This window comes from Numenius arquata, chromosome 1 (assembly GCF_964106895.1).
Source record: "Numenius arquata chromosome 1, bNumArq3.hap1.1, whole genome shotgun sequence".
NCBI lineage: Eukaryota > Metazoa > Chordata > Aves > Charadriiformes > Scolopacidae > Numenius > Numenius arquata.
This window is the reverse complement of record NC_133576.1, coordinates 55,095,378-55,116,507: the sequence shown is the minus strand read 5'-3', so window position 1 is coordinate 55,116,507 and position 21,130 is coordinate 55,095,378. Positions and strand designations below refer to the sequence as shown.

The 21,130-nt window shown below is 36.5% G+C and overlaps 1 protein-coding gene across 4 annotated transcripts in view; it reads left to right on the top strand.

The window, feature by feature from the left end:
• The window catches only part of CNKSR2 (connector enhancer of kinase suppressor of Ras 2), a 222,132-nt gene that overhangs the window by 136,038 nt on the left and 64,964 nt on the right, over positions 1–21,130 (top strand). For 2 of the 4 annotated variants that reach the window (XM_074149949.1, XM_074151617.1), the window contains 2 exons: positions 2,205–2,294; positions 3,906–4,120. In XM_074149949.1, the coding sequence (XP_074006050.1) occupies positions 2,205–2,294; positions 3,906–4,120 (305 nt within the window). The remainder of the gene's footprint in view (positions 1–2,204; positions 2,295–3,905; positions 4,121–21,130) is intronic. The other 2 variants (XM_074152442.1, XM_074150771.1) reach the window with 1 other exon arrangement.

Here is a 21,130-nt window from a genome sequence, read left to right as displayed (position 1 = left end):
GTCATTATTTAACACATTTGTTATACAGCCTTTCACTTTTGATCTCACTTCTTTTTAAATGGATTCACACCATCGACTCCATTTTCATTTAAGTGTATTTTCTAAAAAGATTACCATTTCGGCATTAAATTCTAAAGTTTCCCACACAGCACTTGTTAGCATAAGATTGGTGGCTAGGCGTGACCTTAGGATTTCACAGAAATCGGGAAAATGACAATAACACTCTTCTGACTGATGGTGACCCATTAAAAAAGGTCAAACAGAGTTCCAAGGCCTAGAGAAATAATTGTTTTCAACGTGTACTCTTCATTAATTATGTGGTGGTGTTAATTTTTAAAAAAAGATTTCTCAGTCCTCCTTCGTGAGAGGTTAATAGGGCCCTCCATAATTTCTTTATTGGAATCTTTTGACATTTTTTGACAATGTTAACAAAGAGATTTCTCTTTCATGTTCTTACTGGTTTCCAACTGTTGTATGATTGTTGCTAATTGGCCTCAGAAAGCTTCTGTTCACATCCAAAGGAAGACATTTTTCTGAGTTTAGTCACCAGGGAAGACAGATTTTGGGAATCCATGGGGGTTTACAAGAAGGAGATTAGCAGAGGTAGCAGGCAAGTGAAACATGAATTTGAGGAAAGATAAAAATTTGGTCATTGCAGTTTTACTGCCAGATTAAAAAAAAAATAAAATATGCACTTTGAACAGCTCAAGATTTTGTGGAAAGTTTGTTATGGCTATACCTTTTGATAACAATCAGACTTTACAAGATTTTATTACTTTTGTATCTTTTTAAGTGTGCAGATCCTTTCAATAAGACTGTGAGTTCAGCTTCACAAAGAAGAAAAAGTTGTATTTCTAGAAAAAGTAAACATTGAAAGTTCTGATCAAGTAAACATGAGCCAAATACATCCCCACTCAGGAAATGACTTCTTAACTGTGTGCTCTAAATCTTGCTGGCTTCAATCAGACTTAAATATGTGTGCATAAATAGTAAAATAAATGATAAATAAGAAGTTAAATATATACGTTGTGTTTCCTGACACAAGTACAGCCAGTACAACTTTTTGCCATTATGCTGCCTGCACGGTATTGGTGTATTTCCCATGGACGCCATACTTCAGTAGGTCGTCAGACATGTTTGAATATTTGTTTTCACTATAAACACATCTTTCTTTTTCAGTGTATCATGGATTTAACCTCCAAAATGTGGAATAAAAAAGGATCACCTTTATGTAGGGGTTTTCTACTAAAATAATAACGAGACTTCTGAAGTTTTTACTTTAAGTTCTGCTACTTCCAAAAACAAGTTATTTTCTCAATTTTTGGTTTTGTGACCAGTAAATCTATTCAAAAAAGACCAAGGCCTTTTGACCCTCTTGAGAAAACATTTTGTTTTCAGTCTGCCAGATTTTGTGCCGTATGCTATGCTGTTCTATGTTTTGTTTCAATATACTATTTAACTTGCTAAAAACTTCAGACCACTTTAAATAACCCCACTAAGTTGCATAGCACACTTTCCCTGAATTTCCAACTATATTTGTGGAATCCCTAAGGAGAAATCATAGTTCACAGCATTTTTTTAAAATCAATCCAGCAGCTTCAAAATCAAAATTTAAAAGATATCATAGTCTTCAGCTTTTCAGTCTCTTGCTTTCTGAAATGAAAGTGAATTTACAAATAGTAATGTACTTTGCTTTTGGTGGTTGAAATGCTACGTAAGAAATTACATGGAGAGTTTTTCTGCTTCTTTTCTTACTCAGTTACTGATGGATCTTTTAAGCCCACCAGCAAAGATGCTCTTTGTAAAGGTACTTTAGTAATGTGGACACACTGTTACCAACAATTCACAAATGCTTTAAAACATGTTCTCTCCATGTGTGTGCCAGGGGCTTCCAGAGTTATAAACAGATATTGTTCAGTGAAAACTAAAGTAATTTGAATGCATTTGTCAAACCCAGACATTTTGTAGGGCACTGGATTTATTTTCTAAACTTAAAAAATATCCATTAAATACTTAGCTGCTTCTTGTCTGATAAAGAAAATACAACTCCTACCTTAACCTCTTGTTCAGAGGTGATCCTGGATGCTCTTTCATAAGCAACCCTGTAGAATAGCAGCTTAGCACATAATTTGTTCTTCTTCTAAAGCATGTTAGTTTAATACTGCCTTATGGTGCATGATCTCAATTTTTTCCTCTGTTTCCAGGGAAACTAAGGCCTATTTCTATGCCAGTAGAATATAACTGGGTGGGGGATTATGAAGACCCCAATAAAATAAAAAGAGATAGTAGGAGAGGTAAGTGATCGGAACACACATCTTTTACAAGGCATTATGGCTTTTATCATGCTTTCAGCCATATATTTCAATGTCATTTTGCTGCTTGCTTAGATACATATTTTTGTGAACCTGTCTGAGGTTCTTTCATATGTATACTTAATTTTTTGCAGAGCCTTTTTTGAGGATTAAGAAAGTTGCTCAGCCAGGCAAAAGAAAATCATGATGGCAAAGCCCTGCTATTTGGCTTAACTTTATATTGGCATTTCATTGATTCAGCTGTATTATCCAGTCCATTTCAGAACTGGTCTTAATTTTATAATACTAGAGCACAAATGTATAGTTATTACTGATAAATATTATTATTCTTAAATGAGAATTATATATAACATTTCTCTGTCTTCATGAGTTCTTTTTGGGTGCAAAACATTTTAGAGCAGCATGGGATTCACCTCAAAAACATTGAGGATAATTTTTTCAAAATTCTGGTTTGTGTGGCTCAGATATGTAACTTCACATACAAAATTATAACCTCTGAGATGGCTCTTACCGCCTAGGAACAAGACGTTACGGTAATGATAGATATTTCAATAAAAATATTAACTAAACATTCAGTAGGGATCAAAAAATGAAACACTTAGGAATTATTAGGAAAAAAATACAAGACAAAGAAGTGTTCTTCTGCTGTGTAAGTTCTTGCTTATACTGGGTATGTGTGCAGTTCTGGTCTCTTCATCTCTTTAAGAAAAATACAGTAGAATTGAAGAAGGTTTAGGGACTACAGAAGTGTTCAGATATATGGAGTGACTTCCAAACCAGGGTGAATTCAGTAGGCTGGCCATAATCAGTTCGGGAGAATTTAGACTTGACATAATAAAGGTTTATAAAATCTTGTGTGGAATGAAGTAAGGTAATAGATTTGTCACTGTTTTTTTCTGAAACAAGACCCAAAAGACATCAAATGCCTCTGTTGAGTGCTGGTTAAAAACAAAAAGAGCTGGCTGCTCATGCAGTTTGGGTTCAAGCTAAGGAACCTCTTGCCACAGGAGGTGGTGGGTACTAAAAGTTCACATTTTTCAAGGAAAGACCAGACAAGTTCGTGAAAGACAAATCTGCTGAGCCTTCCTAAATTTGCAAACATTGTTTCTCTCTCAGGGTATCCCTCAGCTATAAGCTGGTAGATGCTGGAAGAGTATTCAGGGAATGTATGGATGATATGGTAAAAGATCTCAAATGAATGTTCAAAGCAAATTACTATTAAATGTATGACACCACAGTTATTTGTATTCATGAAGAACTTGTTTAAAAAAAAGATTACAGAAATGATCATAAGTGTATCGTTCAGTTTTTGAAGATTCCAAGACATAATTTATTGATGTGGGTCTTCTTTTATATTCTGTTCCTTTTATTGCCAAAGGTACCAGAAAACAGCAAGAATTAGGAGTTTTCCCTACCAAAAGATTGCTTTCATATTATATCCAGACCAAAGAAGCAAATGGGTTTTGTAATGAAATACGCTTGAAGAGTTAAAATTGACAGTAGCTCTTAGCAAGAATATTATATATTTTGGAAGCAGGATTAACATACATACAACAATTCACAATGATGTTTTGCATTGCTTTTATTTAACAGAAAATTCACTGCTTCGCTATATGAGCAATGAGAAAATAGGTCAAGAAGACTACATGTTTCAGAGGAATAGCAAAAAGGATACTGGGAAAAAGTCCAAAAAGAAAGGAGACAAGAGTAGTAGTCCAAGTCATTACTCACTGTTGCCTAGTTTACAAATGGACTCACTGAGACAAGAAGTCATGGGCACACCTGGACCAGACACTGCTTTGTACCACGTGAGTAAAAACAACATTAACAGAAGTTGTTGTCCTGTGCTTGTGATAAGAGACTGTCTTGTTTTTATAGTGGTGTTGAAACCTTTTTTGGACTACTGCCATTGCATTGATTCCTATTCTTCGGACAATAAGTAGATCTCAAAGAAATGTTTTAGAGTTCTTTATTTTGCTGTTACAAATATGGGATGGACACCAGTGTTCTATCTCCTTTAACTGGATGTCATGTTTGAAATGGAGTGTGGTATCTCTGCCTTGACTTACTTGCTACTGATGGAAAGGGAAGAAGCAGCAATTTCCAGACTGACAAGAAACCTTCTTTCCAGTATTTATGTCACTGCAATATGCTAAGTCTTATCAGACAAACCCTTTTCTACAGACACTTGAAAGGCCTATTAATGGCAGGAGAACTTGTGGGAGGCATTTGGTTTTCCTTTGAGGTAAGGGGAGCCCTAATGTGTGTAACTGTTCTTAACATGTAGCCTTCAATAACTCAAGTAAATGTGAAGGAAGGGGTTCTGCTGAATAGGCTGTAAAAGTAATATTGCAGTAACTTTCTAGATTTTAAAATGTGTCAAGAAAATGGAGTTAAAAGATCACAACATATTTTAGGTATGATATCATATTCACCCCATCAAAGTATTTGCATTTTAGATCTCAGTAAAAGATGCCATTGAGAGGAATATGCACACAGTAACTGTACAGCAAAGCAATAGAAATAATTGAAATTATCTTCATATACTGAAAAAGATTATGTTATTTAGATTGGCAGTGTCTAAGGGAGATGGCAATGTGGGCTTGTCAGGAAGTCCGCTGTGAAAAACTGGCAGGTGAAGCCTCACAACCTTTAAGAGACAACTCGTTTTCTTGTTGAAAACATCACTACAGATTATCACATTATAATTGCTGTAGATTACTTGAAACTAATGGAGCCTTTACATCCTTTTACACCAAGTGCTTGGTCCACTGGCTCATAAAATTCCTTAGCGTGCAGTAGTCTATAGGTGAGTGATAAATTTCAGAGAAGATGTCATTTAGTATTAAAAGTAAACGCTAGTGGTGCACTTTAATTAAATCAGGTCCCCAGTTTGAAGAACTGCTATTCATTTTCCTTTTCATTTGTAGTAGTTTAGGTATGATGATAAATATATTTTCTTACGTTGTTATTTCCAACTTTAGTTTTATTCTTTCTTTGTAAGTTGGAAATCTGATAGTGGGGAGATTTCCATTTGCAAAGGCAAACTGATATATAATGTTTCCCTTATACATGAAGCCAAGAAGATTGCTGGTGTCCCCAAACTGTCCTCTTAGTAATGTCTGCAGTCTTTCCTAGGAGGAATCTAAACAATGCAAGAGCCCTTGAAATCAAATATTTACAGAACAAAATAGAAAAGTAATTTGTGTAACGGAGGACTTTCCACTCTGTAAAGAACAGTGTAGTAAATTTGCAACACTTTCCATGTATTGAGAGAATATTTATCTCTCAATAACATTTCTTTGTTAGTATACATTAAATTCCTGACACTGTGCAGTAAGAAAAACTTTTTTTTTAAGGTGCTGTTTTTGTTTTTCCTTGGTTTACTCTATTACTCATTATGTCTAGTTTCCAAATTGTGTACAAAAATAAACGACACAGGAATTGAAAGATTTTTCAAAATTCTCATGTGGAAATTAATGAGCAACAGCAAACTTAGAATTAACAACTGATATTTTTAATGTACTTTGAATACCCATCCACAAACAGCTGAACTGTTAACACTGCAGATTCCACCAGTGTCTGCTAATCCTTTTTGTGCATCATTACCATTAAAGGATGTCTCTCTCTATAATGCCATTAAACCTTCAGCATCTTTTTAGAACTTTTGCGGAAGCTTATTTATTTATAAAACTAAGTAAAGGTTATTCAGTCTTCAGAATACAAACCAGTATTGATCTGCTAACTGGCTTTGCAGCAAAATGCATGAAATAAACAGAAAGAGGAAGCTTGGGCCATTGATTTGTCCCCAGGGAAATGGGAGGGAGCCCTTCACAGAGCATTTACAGCCCTCTGCAGCTGATTATTGCTGGTGCTATCGCTGGGAGCCACCTGTCTGCCACTGTGCAGTACAATACAGTTCCCTTTCTGTGGTAATGGCACCCGAGCATACTGGCTTATGAAACCCTAATCTAGTTTGCAGGTGGGGCTATATGTCTTTGTCACATAGCAGAGCCAGAGATTTTGTAATAAGTTGGACAGAACTTTTCTTAAAATCTTAAATAAACAGTGCAGCAAGCAGATAAAGAACAGGGGAATACAGATAAAACAGAAGGAACACATATCTGACTGCAGTACAATTTTATTAAACTATAGATAACAAATAGGACAGTGAAAACATACTTTATGTTCAAATTGCAAATTTCATCTTAAAGATCACTAAAAGGTTACTGTCCTATTAAAAGTATTTTTTTATGAGCATCAGCTACCTAGTTTTCACAAAGACTTTGGATTATCTGTAAATGGGAGCCTCTGGATGAGTATGAGTTCTGTGCAGAGGAATGGTGGTGACTTCAAAAACTGCACTAATAGTAGTGAAAGAGACTGAGGTTTTTGATTTGGGTTTTTCTTTGGTTTCAGTTTGGGGTTTTTTAAGACATTGGTGTTTTCGTCATGCAAGAATATCAGACAAAGAGAGAATAATATCACTCTCCACACTGCATATTACAAGCCAGTGGATTGTCCTGAAGTAAAGTGCAGCTCCTACCTGGTGGCTGTAGTTCAACCTGTACCTATAGTGCCTCAATTGTTTATATTAGGTCCCAGTACTAGAGGATACTCCAACACGCTTATTAAGTACTTCCAGTCCCTGGTTGCTCTTGTTATTAAAAGTTTTCACCTGTTAACCTGTGTTTACCTGGCTTCTATGTCCAACATTAATTATAAATGTACCTATATTCTCTAGGTTTAAATGTCTTCTGTTACCAAATCTTCTAATATAGGAATTTACAGGTTGTAATCAAACCACTTTGCAACCATCTTTTGCTTAAAAGGAATAGAGTGAGCATCCTGGGTTTGTCATCAGAGAGTTTTTTTTCATATCCTTTCATCATTCTCATAATTCTTTCAACTCCTTGTATTTAATCCTAAAGTATCCTAAGCATCCTTCCTAAAGTATCTATGCCAGAACAGGACATAAATTTCCAGGAGCTGGACAGAAAGGTAATATAACCTTTGTATTCCTTTTTACTACCTCTCTATTTAAATATTTAAAGGACTGTTTACCCATTTTAACCATACACTTGGAGAGCAGGAATATGTTTATTACTCGGTTTTGGTTTTATTTTTTCTAATTTGCAAGACTGTTATTCCCAATCAAATAATTTATATCTTGCATTCTTTGTTCTCAGATATATAACATTATGTACGGTTGGCCATGTTGAAACATATATCTTCTTGGGTATGCTTGCTGAATAATCTATGTCTCTGAAGTGACTCTAAGTATTAAAACACCAAAGAGTAAGGGCTGTGGGCCCTCAAATAGGGCCCACGCGATTCTCAAGTCCATAACATGGAGTATTGAAGCTTCAGGAATCTGGGGTCTGCTGTGGAATGGAACTACCGAACCCCTTATTTTGAAATTATCATTTTAATATGCATCTTCTGTGAAATAAAAAAAAAAACCCAGACAGTTAATTTCTTTACTTTCTTTCTCTATTTTGTCTTCCCTTTTTTCTGAATTCCCTAGAACACAAACCACGGTGCTCACTCAGCATTGAAGTGTCGTGTCATTCACTGGTTCTGTGTTACCTTTATTCAATGATGTTTTCATTCTTTTTTGAGTCCATTGATATGTTAAATAATTTTGGACTAAGAATGCATCCCACTAGTTAATGATGAATTCCCCTTACAATTCCAGGCCTCTTTTCTTTTGAATTTTGCAGCCATTGACCTGTGCAGTTGATTACCTTTTTTACTGTGAAGGTTTTCTGCAGAAAAGCAGCTTTTGCAATTGTGCTGACTTCAACTCCTTGCTTCTACTGCTTTTATACATGGCTCTAAAGAAAAGAAAAATCTTTGATTAAAAAAAAGTACACTGATGAATACCAGAAATGGTATGGTTTTGTCTTGTAAACAAAGTGGATGGCGTTAAAAATTTACTATGGTAACTCAGAAGTGCGTGGTTGTTGTTTATTTGCTAAAAGTTATTTTGAAAAATGCCAGCAGATTCAAATTGTTATATTTTGAAGTGGTCACAATAATGTGTCAGTCTAGCATTTTCCCGACTGTCAATACACTAAATTTGCATAAAATCACTAGTTTTAACAATTTTGTTTGCATCATTGACTTGCCAGTACAATCAAAAATTATGTGGTCAAGGGACCATTTCAGTTATGGCCTTGAAAAGTGAACAATGTTTACTTGTGTCCACTGAACAAAACTGATGTGATAGCTGGCATAATAGCAAAATAAAAACTAGTTTGTGTTATGTCTGTGAAGTAATAATCTTTTGTATCCACCTACAGTATTCTTTTAATCCTCACCTGCAAAGTGTCTTCACCGCTTCGCTTTGTTTTGTTTCCTGTTCCAGAAAGTTTTTCCAGCGTATGTTGATTTCTAGCCAAGTTGTTGGTTTTGCATTCCATTTTTCTGCCTCAGTATTGCAAAAGAAATACCAACACAGAGTGTTAATGTTTTTATTAAGTCAAGGCAAACTGTTCGAGCTGTTGCTAATCTTGTGTGCAAGCAGGTGTTCAGTGTGATCTATTACTGTAGATATAAAACGGTGCAGTTAAAATTGTCTTGGACCTTTGGGGCACAAGAGATGAAAGCTCTGACACATTATTATAGTTTTTTAAGTTCATTATGTTATTCTGTATAGGAATTTCCTTGGCACGTTGTGCTTTGTTTTCATTGCAGGAAAATAATGCAGTTATTTAGAAGGGAGATAGCGTCGTGAGTCAAAAGAATTTCTGTATCAGGTTAATAATCTGCTCCTATCTGGATCAATAGAACTTTCCCTTAGTCTAGAAACAGCATTGCTGTGGGAAGAAAAGCTTGCAGCCTATTGTAATGGTAGGGAGTTACACAAGAAAAAGTAATCTTGCTTGCGAACTGTTTCCAAGCCTACACCAATAAACTTATATTATTGACCTTGTTCTTTCTCCCTTCTTGCCTCCTATTTCTTTGCCTTTTCTAGTGGATGCTCTCTTGTTCATATGTATTTAGCAGTACCTAATGACTTGCTTGTCATAAGAAAAGTGACAAAAATCTAACAGCTTCTTACTTTGCTGATAACCAGCCTATTTAAAATTGTTTAATTAATTACAGCAGTTTTCTTGGTCATTTTAATAATTTTTGAAAATAAAGTAAGCTTAGTGGCAAGAGGTACCATTTAAAGTTCATACATCTGGAACAGGTGGCTCAGGAATGCATGCAGGGAAGAAACGAAGGATTTGTTCCATAGGGATTTTGCTGAATCTACATGTATAGATATGTACACATGCACTATAGTTAATGTTCCAGTTTTAGTTTAAATAAGGGAGGAATAACATAAAAGCCATCAGTTGGAGGGGGTTTTTGCTGCAAATTCAATGAAGTTGGTGCACCTTTGGCAAACTTATTTTTTTTCCTCTTTAGCAATGTGTAACTCTCCATGTGGTTGGAGTGCAGCTCAGTGACTCTTAACCCACACAATTAATTTCAGTACTTGCTCCAATGAGCACCTACAGAGAGCCAAACACTCTCCTTTTTACTCTGCCAGTGAAGACATGGAGGTAATAACAATGAGGGATTTGGCCAAGGTTTCAATTTCAGTTGTCTCTCCCTGCCAGTCCCCATGAGGTTGCTGAGCCAGTTCAGCTCAGTGGGTTTGCTCAGCAGAGCTGATGGGTCTGCATCAGTCTGGGCATACAAAGTTCAATTGGTTGCAGCAGTGACCTTGTTGAACATACTGTAAGTGAAGATTTGCTTATGGACCTATTGCAAAAACCAGGTTTTAGCTGATAAGATATAATGGAAAGGGGAGACAGTAACTTTTAAGAAAAATAACTTTTCTGCTTAAATGATGCCTATTTCCAGATATTTCTTGCCTCCCACCTACCCCATCCAGAGAAAAATACAGGAAAATGCTTTTTAAAAGTTCAATTCAAAATGTATGCATTTAGATGTTCTCTTACAGAGGAGAATTTACCAAAAGCTCATGATTTTGAAAACTTTAAAAGCTAACTGTATTTAAGTGGTTGATTTTCTCTTACTCCTTCTCTTCCTCTTCAGAAGGGCTGAAAGGAAGGAAAAAGAGAAGGTACTTGAACATAAAGTACCTACATTTTTTATGAGAATTCTTGACTTGAATACTCGTGTATTAATGAAACCTTTTAATTATAGTATTCAGTAACTAGCATTTAAGAAAGTGAAGAACATATGCAAAAATCTGAATAGAAATGGCATCTAATAAGCAGTATATACTGGAAAACTATTTACAAAAAAAAAAAAAAGGAACCACCAAGCAAAAACATCCCACAGAAAAACTAGCAGTTTATTATAATTGTAAGCATCGCAGTATTTAAAGAACTTCTGCTTGGTGAATTTTTAATATAGATATTTGTAATTGAAGAAAAATAAGTTTGTAGGGAAAAAAATTGAAAATCAGTTGCACAGATTTTAAGTAGGTGTCTGAAATCTAGAACGTTCTTGTACCATTTCAACAGATGGAGTTGGTACATTTTCTTCTTCAAAATGTTTGAAGTCCAACTGTGGCCATATTTAAATATCAAGGCTTCCTTTTCCTTTTTTTTTTTCTCTCTGTTTTCACAATTGTCTATAGTTAGACTTGTAATTACTATAGAATAAAAGTCTAGCAGTTGATATCAAAGTCTACTTTAACCTAAGTGCATAGTGAAAAATATTTTCCATGAGGATTTCCATAATTTGTGTTAACATTTGAATTAGTATTGCTTCTTCTCTGTGGTCTTTCATCTCCATTTAAATATTTGTATTAAAATAATACTGAATAATACTTGCAGAATAATTACAGACTTACAGGCACCCAATCATCAGCAAAGGAAATTTTAAACTCCTTCTTGAAAATGTACTTGTAAGAAATACTTGATTTAAAAAATTATGCTTGTGTTAAAGTTAAAAAGCATTGGCATTTTTATATTCCAGCTAAGAAACTGCACTGGATCTCAAAGAACTCCCCAGAAATTAAATGAACATTTTTTGAAGAGTTTTTGAAATATGTCATAATTGTGAAAAATTTCAGTCTATCTATTACCACAGTAAGAAAGGATTAAAAAGCTTGTTTTTCTGCTGCTTTGTTGCAATTTAGCCCTTTACAGTCTAAATATAGTTGTACATGCACTAGCTTCCACTGTAAAGGTAGGAAAACTGAATGTAGCACATATACTGCTGAAATTTCACAAGTGAGAAAATTATAATTTTTCATGATGTCTAGCCTTTTCAAAAATAGCTGTCTCAGATTGGACTCCAAGTAGGCTCCCAGGTGCCTCAGTAGAACAAGTCCAATAGTCTGAACTGCTGTGATGCCCTAGTTTCTTCTCAAGTACTTGTATGTTTATGAAGGTCTGGCATAGCTTGGCCTGGTAAAAACTAAACACTGGGATATCCTTCTCTGGAGATGACTGGAGCATTTATGGCATTTATATCCCTTTCTTCTGTAGGTTACACCAGTCACCTTACACCTTAGTTTTTGTAGTCTTATGGGGATGTAGGAGAGCACTTTAACCTGTGCTACAACTTCAACTCCTTGATCATTTTCCCATCAATGAGCATGTAACAAGGAAATTAGGATGTGACAATATCTAGGTCACATAGGTCGATATTCCACATGTGTGGAAATGGAACTCACTCACTATTCTGCAGTAGAAACAGAGCTAAATAGGCTGACGAAGTTATAGAATAATCTGATTTGGAGTTCTTTTGAAAGACGCAACATCTATTCAGGGGCAATAGCACTAGTAGAATGTTTTATATAATGCAGTGTAGAGTAGAATACCCAATTTTGCTCTGAAGGCATCATGAGTGTGTAGCTTGTATCCATTTCTCTTGTCAGCTTCCTCTAGTGTAGTTCAGGTATAGTTCTTTTGCTCTGAGACACAATTGGAAAGAATAACAATTAAAAAAATTCAACAACAATTAAAAAATTCAGTAAGGGGAAAACAGGTAAGAGGAAGAAATGTAATTCCTTCTAGTGCCTTCATGAGTCTGAAACACTGTTGTCGTGTCCCACAGCACAAAATCATCCCATTGGCCATAGGCAGCTTTGAATGCCTATATATTGGCACATGTTCAGTTTCTTTCAATTGGAGACACAGGGTTTTATGTATCTGATTGAGACAGAAGAGCAGCATCTCTCACATTCTCAATCTGGAATAGTGGCTCCAGACCTTGGCCAGCTTCTTCACTCTAAAAAGAAACCATCTAAATGATACCATATGTATTTCTTCCTTTGAATGCAGCACTTTATAAATGTAACAAGCACAAAACAAGTAACAAAAATAGTAGTCATGTTGTTAAAATCAGTGTAGGAACTTCATCTAGGTCATAAGTGAACTGTGTGGCATATAAAACAAAGAAAATGGTGAAACAATTAACAGTTAACCAATAAGCAAGGTAAGTGTTACTTCATAAGGTACTTCTGACAATTAGAAGGGACTGGGATAGCCATAAGATTGTTGTGCTAAAAGGCAAATCAAGATATTCCATCTGGGTTTGGTAAAGATCTGATCCAAAATAATTCTTCTACATTTCTGAGAGAAAAGGCAAGAGAGAAACGGCATATAAATTCCTTGCTAATGGAAGATGGCATTGTATTATTTTTAGACTAGTGCAATCAACATAGAGGAATAGAGAGGCCTCCTGGGTCTAGTCCTCTGCTATTGCAGTTAATCGCCTTCATTTAATCCTATTCAGATATGTATTAAACTTCACATTTAAACATGGTATGAATTGCTAATGATGAGACCAGTAAAAGGCGGTAAACTGGGTAAATGGGTGGCCAGTTGTCATAATTCCAAGAAAAGTGTTGTACAGAGGGCAGGAAAGAGATCATTATAATTATAATTAGCCTGCCAGCAAGAGAAAGGCATCACTCCTAATGAACTTGCTACAGAAAAAAATCTAAACATCTCAGAAACCATCATAGAGCGGCCTGGCGGGAACCTCAGGAGGTCTCTGCTCTGGTCTTTGGCTCAAAGCAGGGCCAGCTCTGAGGTCAGACAATGCTTCTCAGGGCTTTGCCCAGTCAGATGTTGAAAACCTCCTGAGATGGAGACCGCACGAACTCACGGCCCACCTGCTGCACTGCTTGGCTGTCCTTATGGCAAAACAGTTGGAGGTGGGAGATAAAACAGAGATTTCAGCAGCAGCTGAGAGGATAGCAACTTGCTCATATTTAAGGCATAGTTTCTGTTGTTTCATTGCTGTTTAGCTAAAATCATCTTGTAAAAGTGCTTCAGTAATCTCGTATTTGTTTTGCCAGTTCTAGACTCTGAGTCCTTTGAACTCAAGACTGAAGAGAGTGGATGTGCATATGCAGCTTTTATAGTTGAGTTCTGGTTAAGCATACATTTTGTGAAATAGTAATATTTCATCTCCTCAGGAGGGACTGCTAAGTTAATTATGTGCAATAATACCTGCATTGTTCATGACAAATATTATTCCTGTCACAAGTGAGAGAATGTTTTCACATCTGCATTGCTTCTCTTTGAAAGAAGCAGTTAATACCATGAATTTTCTCTTACTGGGGAAGTGGTTGCCAAAATGAAATTTGAAGGCATTGAATGTGGGAGATTTTACATCTATTTCTATATACTCTGTCATTTTTATTAAAATCCAGAGTTAACTATTGCAGCAAAGCAAAATGCTCTAGAGATGAGGTAAGATTGGTTTATGGGCCATCATGAAGCACAATTGGAGTTTTTTGTGGAAAAAAAATATTTTAAACTTCCTCTATTACCTCCTTTTGCATCTGACCATGAGGGAAAAAATGGCCTGTTATAATTTCTTTCCGTGATGAAGCTGGAGAATTCTTTAAAAATGAGAGACTTACAGTAAAGGTCGTCTAGTCTAGCTCTGCTGGTCTAGATTTATTCCTTACTGCATATGATATAATGCTCCGGAAGTGTAATTTTACATTGTCAAGAGATATAGATCTGTAGACTAATAAATCTCCCAGCTCAGAACATTTCCTAATTTCCGTTCACATCCCCATTCTGTATTTTTCTGTTATCCATTTCAATTAATCATTCCTGGTTGCATTCTGCTTTTATTACGTGGTAGAGGACTTTAGCTTTTGTAGGTATTAACATTGTTTGTACACCAGTAAGCTACATTACCTGTAGCTGGCACAATCACAATAGCACAGTTGAGAGTTTTTTTTTTTAATGTAGAATAAGTGATTTAGTCCCCCGGTTATTCCCCTTTGATAAAGAAGAGATTAAACGCAGCATTTTGTAGCAGAGAAGTGTATGTCAGGCTTTGCACAGAGGGGACTCGGCATGAGTTATCACTGCAATATGGTGGAGAGTGTTGCACCTATGAGAACTTAGATCTAGGTCCTGACTTCTCAACTGGCTCCTCTCTGTACTGCTTTCTGTGCAAAGAAAAGGGAGGCCTCAGGACTATGAAAGCAGTGAGCCAAGGACACTGGCTGGCATGCGTCATGAAAGCTGGCGTTCTAAAAAACTTGTACTTAGTGGTGAAAATGTTGTTTGAACAAAGGGAGCACAGATGCCCATTTCAGTGTACCGTTTTATCAGAAGGCATTGACAAGCAGCAGAATTGTTTCTGAATAAGTGATTTTTTTCAAAGTAGTGGGATTGACTCTACAGGAGTCTCTGCCCCATTCCTCTGCCCCGCTTACATGGCAGTGGCCTCTCAAGCCTATTGCTGACACATGATGTGGGAGATTGTATTGTTGTACCTAGGAGGAAAATGGCTCTTTGCAGCAGTGCAGCTCCTAAACAGAAGCTGTTTTATTAGGTGTTTCTATTTTACTGGAAAGAAGTGCTTGTTGCTTAGCGCCTGATCTCTGAGTCAGCCAATCCATCTCAGCTACTGTGCTGTGGAGGAAAAAAATCTCATATTTTTTATATAGAGATAACTGCTTTTTGTTCATTTCTCAAGTGTATCCCTTAGCTTTCAGATTAACCCAAGTAGATAATATTTCTAACACCACAGAATTCTGACTTTAGAATTAAGTGTAAAACTAATTTTGTAAGCTGGTTTGTACCCATAAGGTCACCATAGCCAGCACATAATTAAAAGACCTAATGTTAACTTTCGCCACCTTCTAAGAAGTGCTGTTTCTTCTTAGAGGAAATTTTTCTGAATTCCAGAAAGTAATGTGACTTTTATCCTGGAATGATCTGTTCATTTTCTACCTTAATTCATAGGTGTGATGGAAGCGTTTGGTATGAATTTTAATAGAATGTACAATGGCTGAGATACAAACGCTCTTTCTCTCATTTCTCCATGGAAACTTCCCTTCTGTTCAAGATCTTGTTACTTCCTATAGTCAAGAGCTACCTGAATTCAGTCCTGATGTGTAACTATTACTACGGCTATTGCTGCAAGCTATTCCTGATAGCAAGGTGCACCGATAAAGAGGCACAAAGCACTATGTTCTGGAAATGTCATTTTAGTCCTGAAAGGTACAAATACCAAGAAATCTCTAAGCCATGGAAATTATTATAAGGACATGTCCTTAACAGTACTGTAACCAGTAGATAAGGTTTTCTCCTGATGAATAGTACCACTTAAAAGGAAAAAATTTGGGTTTGTATGTTTTATCTTCTAGGGATGGGCAAGGAAAGCATTTTGGTGGCCGTAATTTGTCTTGTGCATCTCCTTTGCCAAGACTGCTGCTTTTACACACAACTGTGCAGTAATTTCCTGTTTTACCAAAACCTTTGTAAACTTTTTAGCTCCAGCAACATGCAATTTTCTGGTTTATTGATTTTTCACCAAAAACTTTATATTTTTGACAGTCAGAATGAGTTTTTGTTTCTTTCACGGAAAAAATATTATGCCCAAGTGCTAACAGAGAATAGCTTGCAAGAGTGTATCTTCCTCAAAGCAAAAATCTGTTTTCTCAGTTCTGCCCTCAGTGCACCTACATCCCCTGCACTTTTCTCTGTCACACAGTCAGACTGAGCAATTTGAAAGAGATCATGCCGAGGGACCCAGTCAGAAGTGTTGCTGACTGCTCCTACGGAAGGAGCTGTGTAGGTACTCTTTTCATAATAAGCAAGCACCTAGGTGTTGTAGGGGGGCATGGGACCTTTATTTTAAGTTAATGATTTTTTGTCTAGTAATACTATGGGCCTTATGCAAGATTTTGTTAATGCCCTGGGGTTGACTTCTGTGGTGGTTTACAATCGTTTAAGTTTTCTTCCCAGAAGGTCCAAGATTGATTCCATGCTGTGCCACAGACTACCTCTCTAATCTAACATAGATCACTTGCAGAAGAAGTTTCTTAAATCTGCTTGGATAGTCTTATTGTTTTAACGTTTAGATAAACATACAGAGGAAAACCTAGTTTTCCCATGAATAAGACAGAAATTTTCTAAGCAAAACCAGATTTTGCCTGGAGGAAATTGCATTGTGTGAAAGAGGTTTGTTTGACTGACTGATACCTGCCGGAGGAGGAACACTACAGGGCACAAGCACTCCACAAGGTTTCTGGAGTGGGGTCACTTGTCTCAGTGGTACTTTGTGAAAGGACTTAAAGTGAAATTTAGGAAAATCCATGTACACATAAGAAAAAACTACTTTTACTTTGAAGATGGTTTAAGTGGAGCAGGTTGCCCATGGAATTTGTGGAGTCTCCATCTTTGGAGATATTGAAAATCCAACTGGACACAGCCCTGAGCAACCCTCTCTAGTTGACTCTGCTTAGAGCAACAGGATTGGATATGATGATCTCCAGAGGTGCCCTCCTGCCTCAGCCATTTCGTGGTTCTCTGACTGGGTCCATTCTCTTCAGTAAGAGATGAAACTGGGAGTTGCTCTGGGGTAGAAATAAAAATAAAGGGTTAAATACTGTTCTGTAATGGGTTGTAATTAAGATTCTTTTTCCATCTTAAATAGATGCAGTGGAAACATACACCATGATGGAACAACTGATGCATCTTGGACTTTTGCCTTTAAAGAATATATATAGTTTTTGAACCCTCCCTTTCTCTCTTAGATTACTTACTGTCAATAAAAGCAGTATGGGAGGTAGCAAAATTACATGTTTCAGAGTAGATGTAGAGCAGAAGAATGATCTCAGAATAAATTATTCTAATGAACAGCACTTGTCTAGTTTAACTTTTTATCCTCATTTGCTTCAGGCAGCTATGACAGTGCTGCAGTCCCTGTTCTGTCAGTCTAAAAGACAGTGGGGGAGTATGAGAACTCTCATTTAAATTTGATACTGTCCAGAAGTTTTACTGCTTCAGTATTTCAATTAAAGAGTCCTGTGGCTTAATGGCTACGAAGGATAATCTTTCCCTGGTGGTAGAAAGCATTTTCTCAACGTGGCCTGAAGATTTAAAAATTGTTTTAATTTTTCTTCTAAAATTTGCATGCATTATGCTAACAAATTTGCGCAAACAATTTGCACTAGCTTGTGCAATTGCAAATTTGCATCCAACTAATGCAAAATTTGCCACAGACCCCCCTAAATTATGAGAAAAAGTTTAGGGATGGGAGAATGAATAAAAATCCCTGAACAGAAACGCTATGCTTGCTATCACATTGCTGACCACCACAGTTCTGTCCTTCATTAGCATACTCTTCTTGGATAAGCGGATATAGGAACAGTTGTATGAAAAGCTTAGACATCTTTGATATTAACAGACCTTGTAGACTGTGTAATAAGGAGACCATCCTGCACAGGTAGCATAGCCATTGCCTACAACAGGAGGAGCTATAAAGTTGGCAGCTTCAAGTTCTCCGGCTACATTTTTTTACAATAAAAAACTCTTTGTGTATTCATCTTCAGACATGTACTGTTTCTTTATCTTTGTGGTCACTAACAAAATGCATGCATTAGGAATTCATGGTCAGAACTCCAAAAATACAGGAACCCAGTTAGAACTGTGACTGTGCGTGACAGATGGCATGTACTGTAGATCTAGTACCTCCTAGAAGCGTTTCATAACGCTACTGTGGGGAAAGGAGAGAATGAGTAGGAACAGGAACAGGGCCATTGGTTGTCAGGTAAATGTAGAAAATTATCACGTCTGAAATGGACTTTTTAGCTGCTGCCAAGAAAACTATTGCTTTGCCAACTTTTTCAAATACACATTCATTTGGCCTTAGTATTGGAACACCTTTCTGCAGTTCTGAAAAAGCAAAACTAAGGGAGGAAGAGGAATACAGTGTGTAGGATAACATACCAAGCCATAAATTCTGGGATCCGTTCTTCCACTGACTGTTAATATGTCAGTGCCTCTCACAACCCATTTGACAGAACCAGTGATTCATGCTTCTCTCTGTCTGAGGTACCTGCCATTTAAAAGAGAAATACCCACATGATATTTAGTATAATGATTCTGCCTTATTCATTGGCATTATTTTGTTTATACTACAAAAGCTCATTTTTAGAAGTCTGTTCATATATAATGTTCATACTGTATTTTAGTATTAAATGTCTTAGCTAGTGAATGCTGACCTTTTAAACCCAGGTGTGGTATTTTTATTATAGAGCGTGCTCAGGAGCAGAGAGAGCTGTGCAGGGAGAGCAGAAGTGTCTGTTGCCAAAGCACCAAAAGATCAAGATTTGATTCAATAAATTTTGCTTTTGGGAGGCAAGACTGAAGGTTTCAGGGTATTGTTAATCAACTGTGGCATCCTTTGTCTGTAAATCACTTTTCATTCCAACTCACCATGGATTTAGGAATTACTTACATATGATGACTGTTTTGTCATCAGCCTGTGACTTTAGCTTAAGAAATATTTCTGGATCTGCTTTCACTGCTCTGCTTTTGTGTTAGATTTTCTCTCACATGGGCCATCCCATTTACTGTATTTGCATTTTACCTATCCAGAGTGAAGCCCCACTTTTAGAAGAGTTGTGTAAACTAGAGCTCTTGCAGCACATTAAAGATACTTTATTCACAGTTTAGTGCCACTTGGTACCATTTCTGCGCAACTAAATAGTTGTAGCCATAGATAAATCAGAGAATGTTGCATGTATGACAAGTTCAAAATCCAGAAGTAGATAATGAATGAACAATTATTCAGCAAAATGTAGGAAGAAGGATTGTAAGAAGTAGGATTTGGAATACCCTTAGGGTTTGTGATTACTGGAACAGGAGTATTTCCTAAAACAGCCTTCATGACCTGACAAATTGAATAGACCAAACATGAGATTTTTTGCAGATATTCATTCTCTTAGCAGTCTCTGAACCCCAGTCAACACACAAAACTATTCAAACAAGGCAGTGAAGTCCTTGCCTTCCTAAATAGGATCATAACTTAGAGCATAGTCTTTCGTTATCCCACTTGTTTAGTAGGTTTCCTTTTGAGTGTAATTTCACCCATAGATGCTTCATCTGACTCTTAGCCCTGGTAACTGGTTCCTTCAGAGCATCAAGTGTGGCCCAACTTCAGCTCTTGTTCCCAAAACTGCCTTGCAGATGCCCTGTATGGACTCAGCTAGCTTCAAGACCTAGATGATTATAAACAGTAATCTTTTTGCTTATTTTGAGGGCTAAACTTAGTAACAGGTCAATACCTGCTCCTGCTGTATACAAAACATTTATCTGTTGTGAACGAAATTCTGCTGTTCATTGGCAGGAGGTTTCAAACTTTCTGAGCTGCCAGAGGTCTTCTTGCATCATACCTTGAAAACTATATTTTCCACAAATATGCATAAAAATACTTCTATCTATCATTAGCTCTTAATGGAGACTAAACAAAATGGTAAACAAAAAAGATTTTGGCAAAATTCTCTGTTGGGAGTACCCTTAAGCATGAGTTGTTAATAGTGGTGGATAGTGTGACAACATAACATAAATAGGTTTGAATTGTTCCCCCTTTTCACTCTTCTTTTAGCTCCAAAATTTTGGATCTCAATACACCAAATGCGGAGGAATATCTATAAGTAGTGAATCAAGACTGTGAAAACAGAAAATTGCCAGTGTTCTCAAAGTATTGAGTGAGAGATCAGTCAAATAATTGGCAGCACCAGCTTTCATTTTTTTCCAGATATTGGCTTTTCCATCTGCAGCAAAAAGTTCCAGTAATCAGAAATATTATGAGCTACTCTGCTGAAACTAGGGAAAGTTATCTTACAGTGACAGAGGGGACCTGTCTGACTGTAAATAGTTCCTTAGTGTCTAAACTTGCAGCTTGAGAAAAATGGAATTTGACTTGAGCTCTCAAAAAAACTATAAAGATACCTGCCATTTCCCTTCCCAATCAGACTGAGCTCAAATTCCGGTGAAAGAGTTGAGGTTATTATTTCCATAACCTGGTTCTCTCTTCCAGCTTTCTGAAAATGAGCAAGTAGAAAATCTCTGAAGAAAAAAGTGAAGAAACAAGTAAGCACTTGAAAGAGTATTTTAGGAGCTGTCAAATTTAGTACTAGTTGGTATCACCAATCCAGATCTTCAGAGAAGCTTCAGTTATGGTCTTTTTTTAGGTAGACCTACAAATTCTGTAACCATGAAGGAGTTCATGTAACTATTAGAATATATGTATTTTTTGGACATGGGTGTCATGTTCTGTTGGTCTCACATGGAATTTATATTAGATCTTAGAGAAGCTCTTATGTAGGTATAGTTTGACCCCAAATCTTTAGACTTCTTCCTCAGACTCTTGAAGTTTGGCAAAATAACCAGTCCTCCCAAATCAATAGTTTTGATAGCCAGTCTACTTGTCTTCTACTTTTATTTGAGGTATCAACTGGAACAGAGAATTTCTAACTTTCATCATAATATGAGTTTTATCAAATATTCATCTTCCCTGATAGCTGTTTCATAGCAATTTAATATTGATATTGGAATACCAGTTTATTAAGTTTC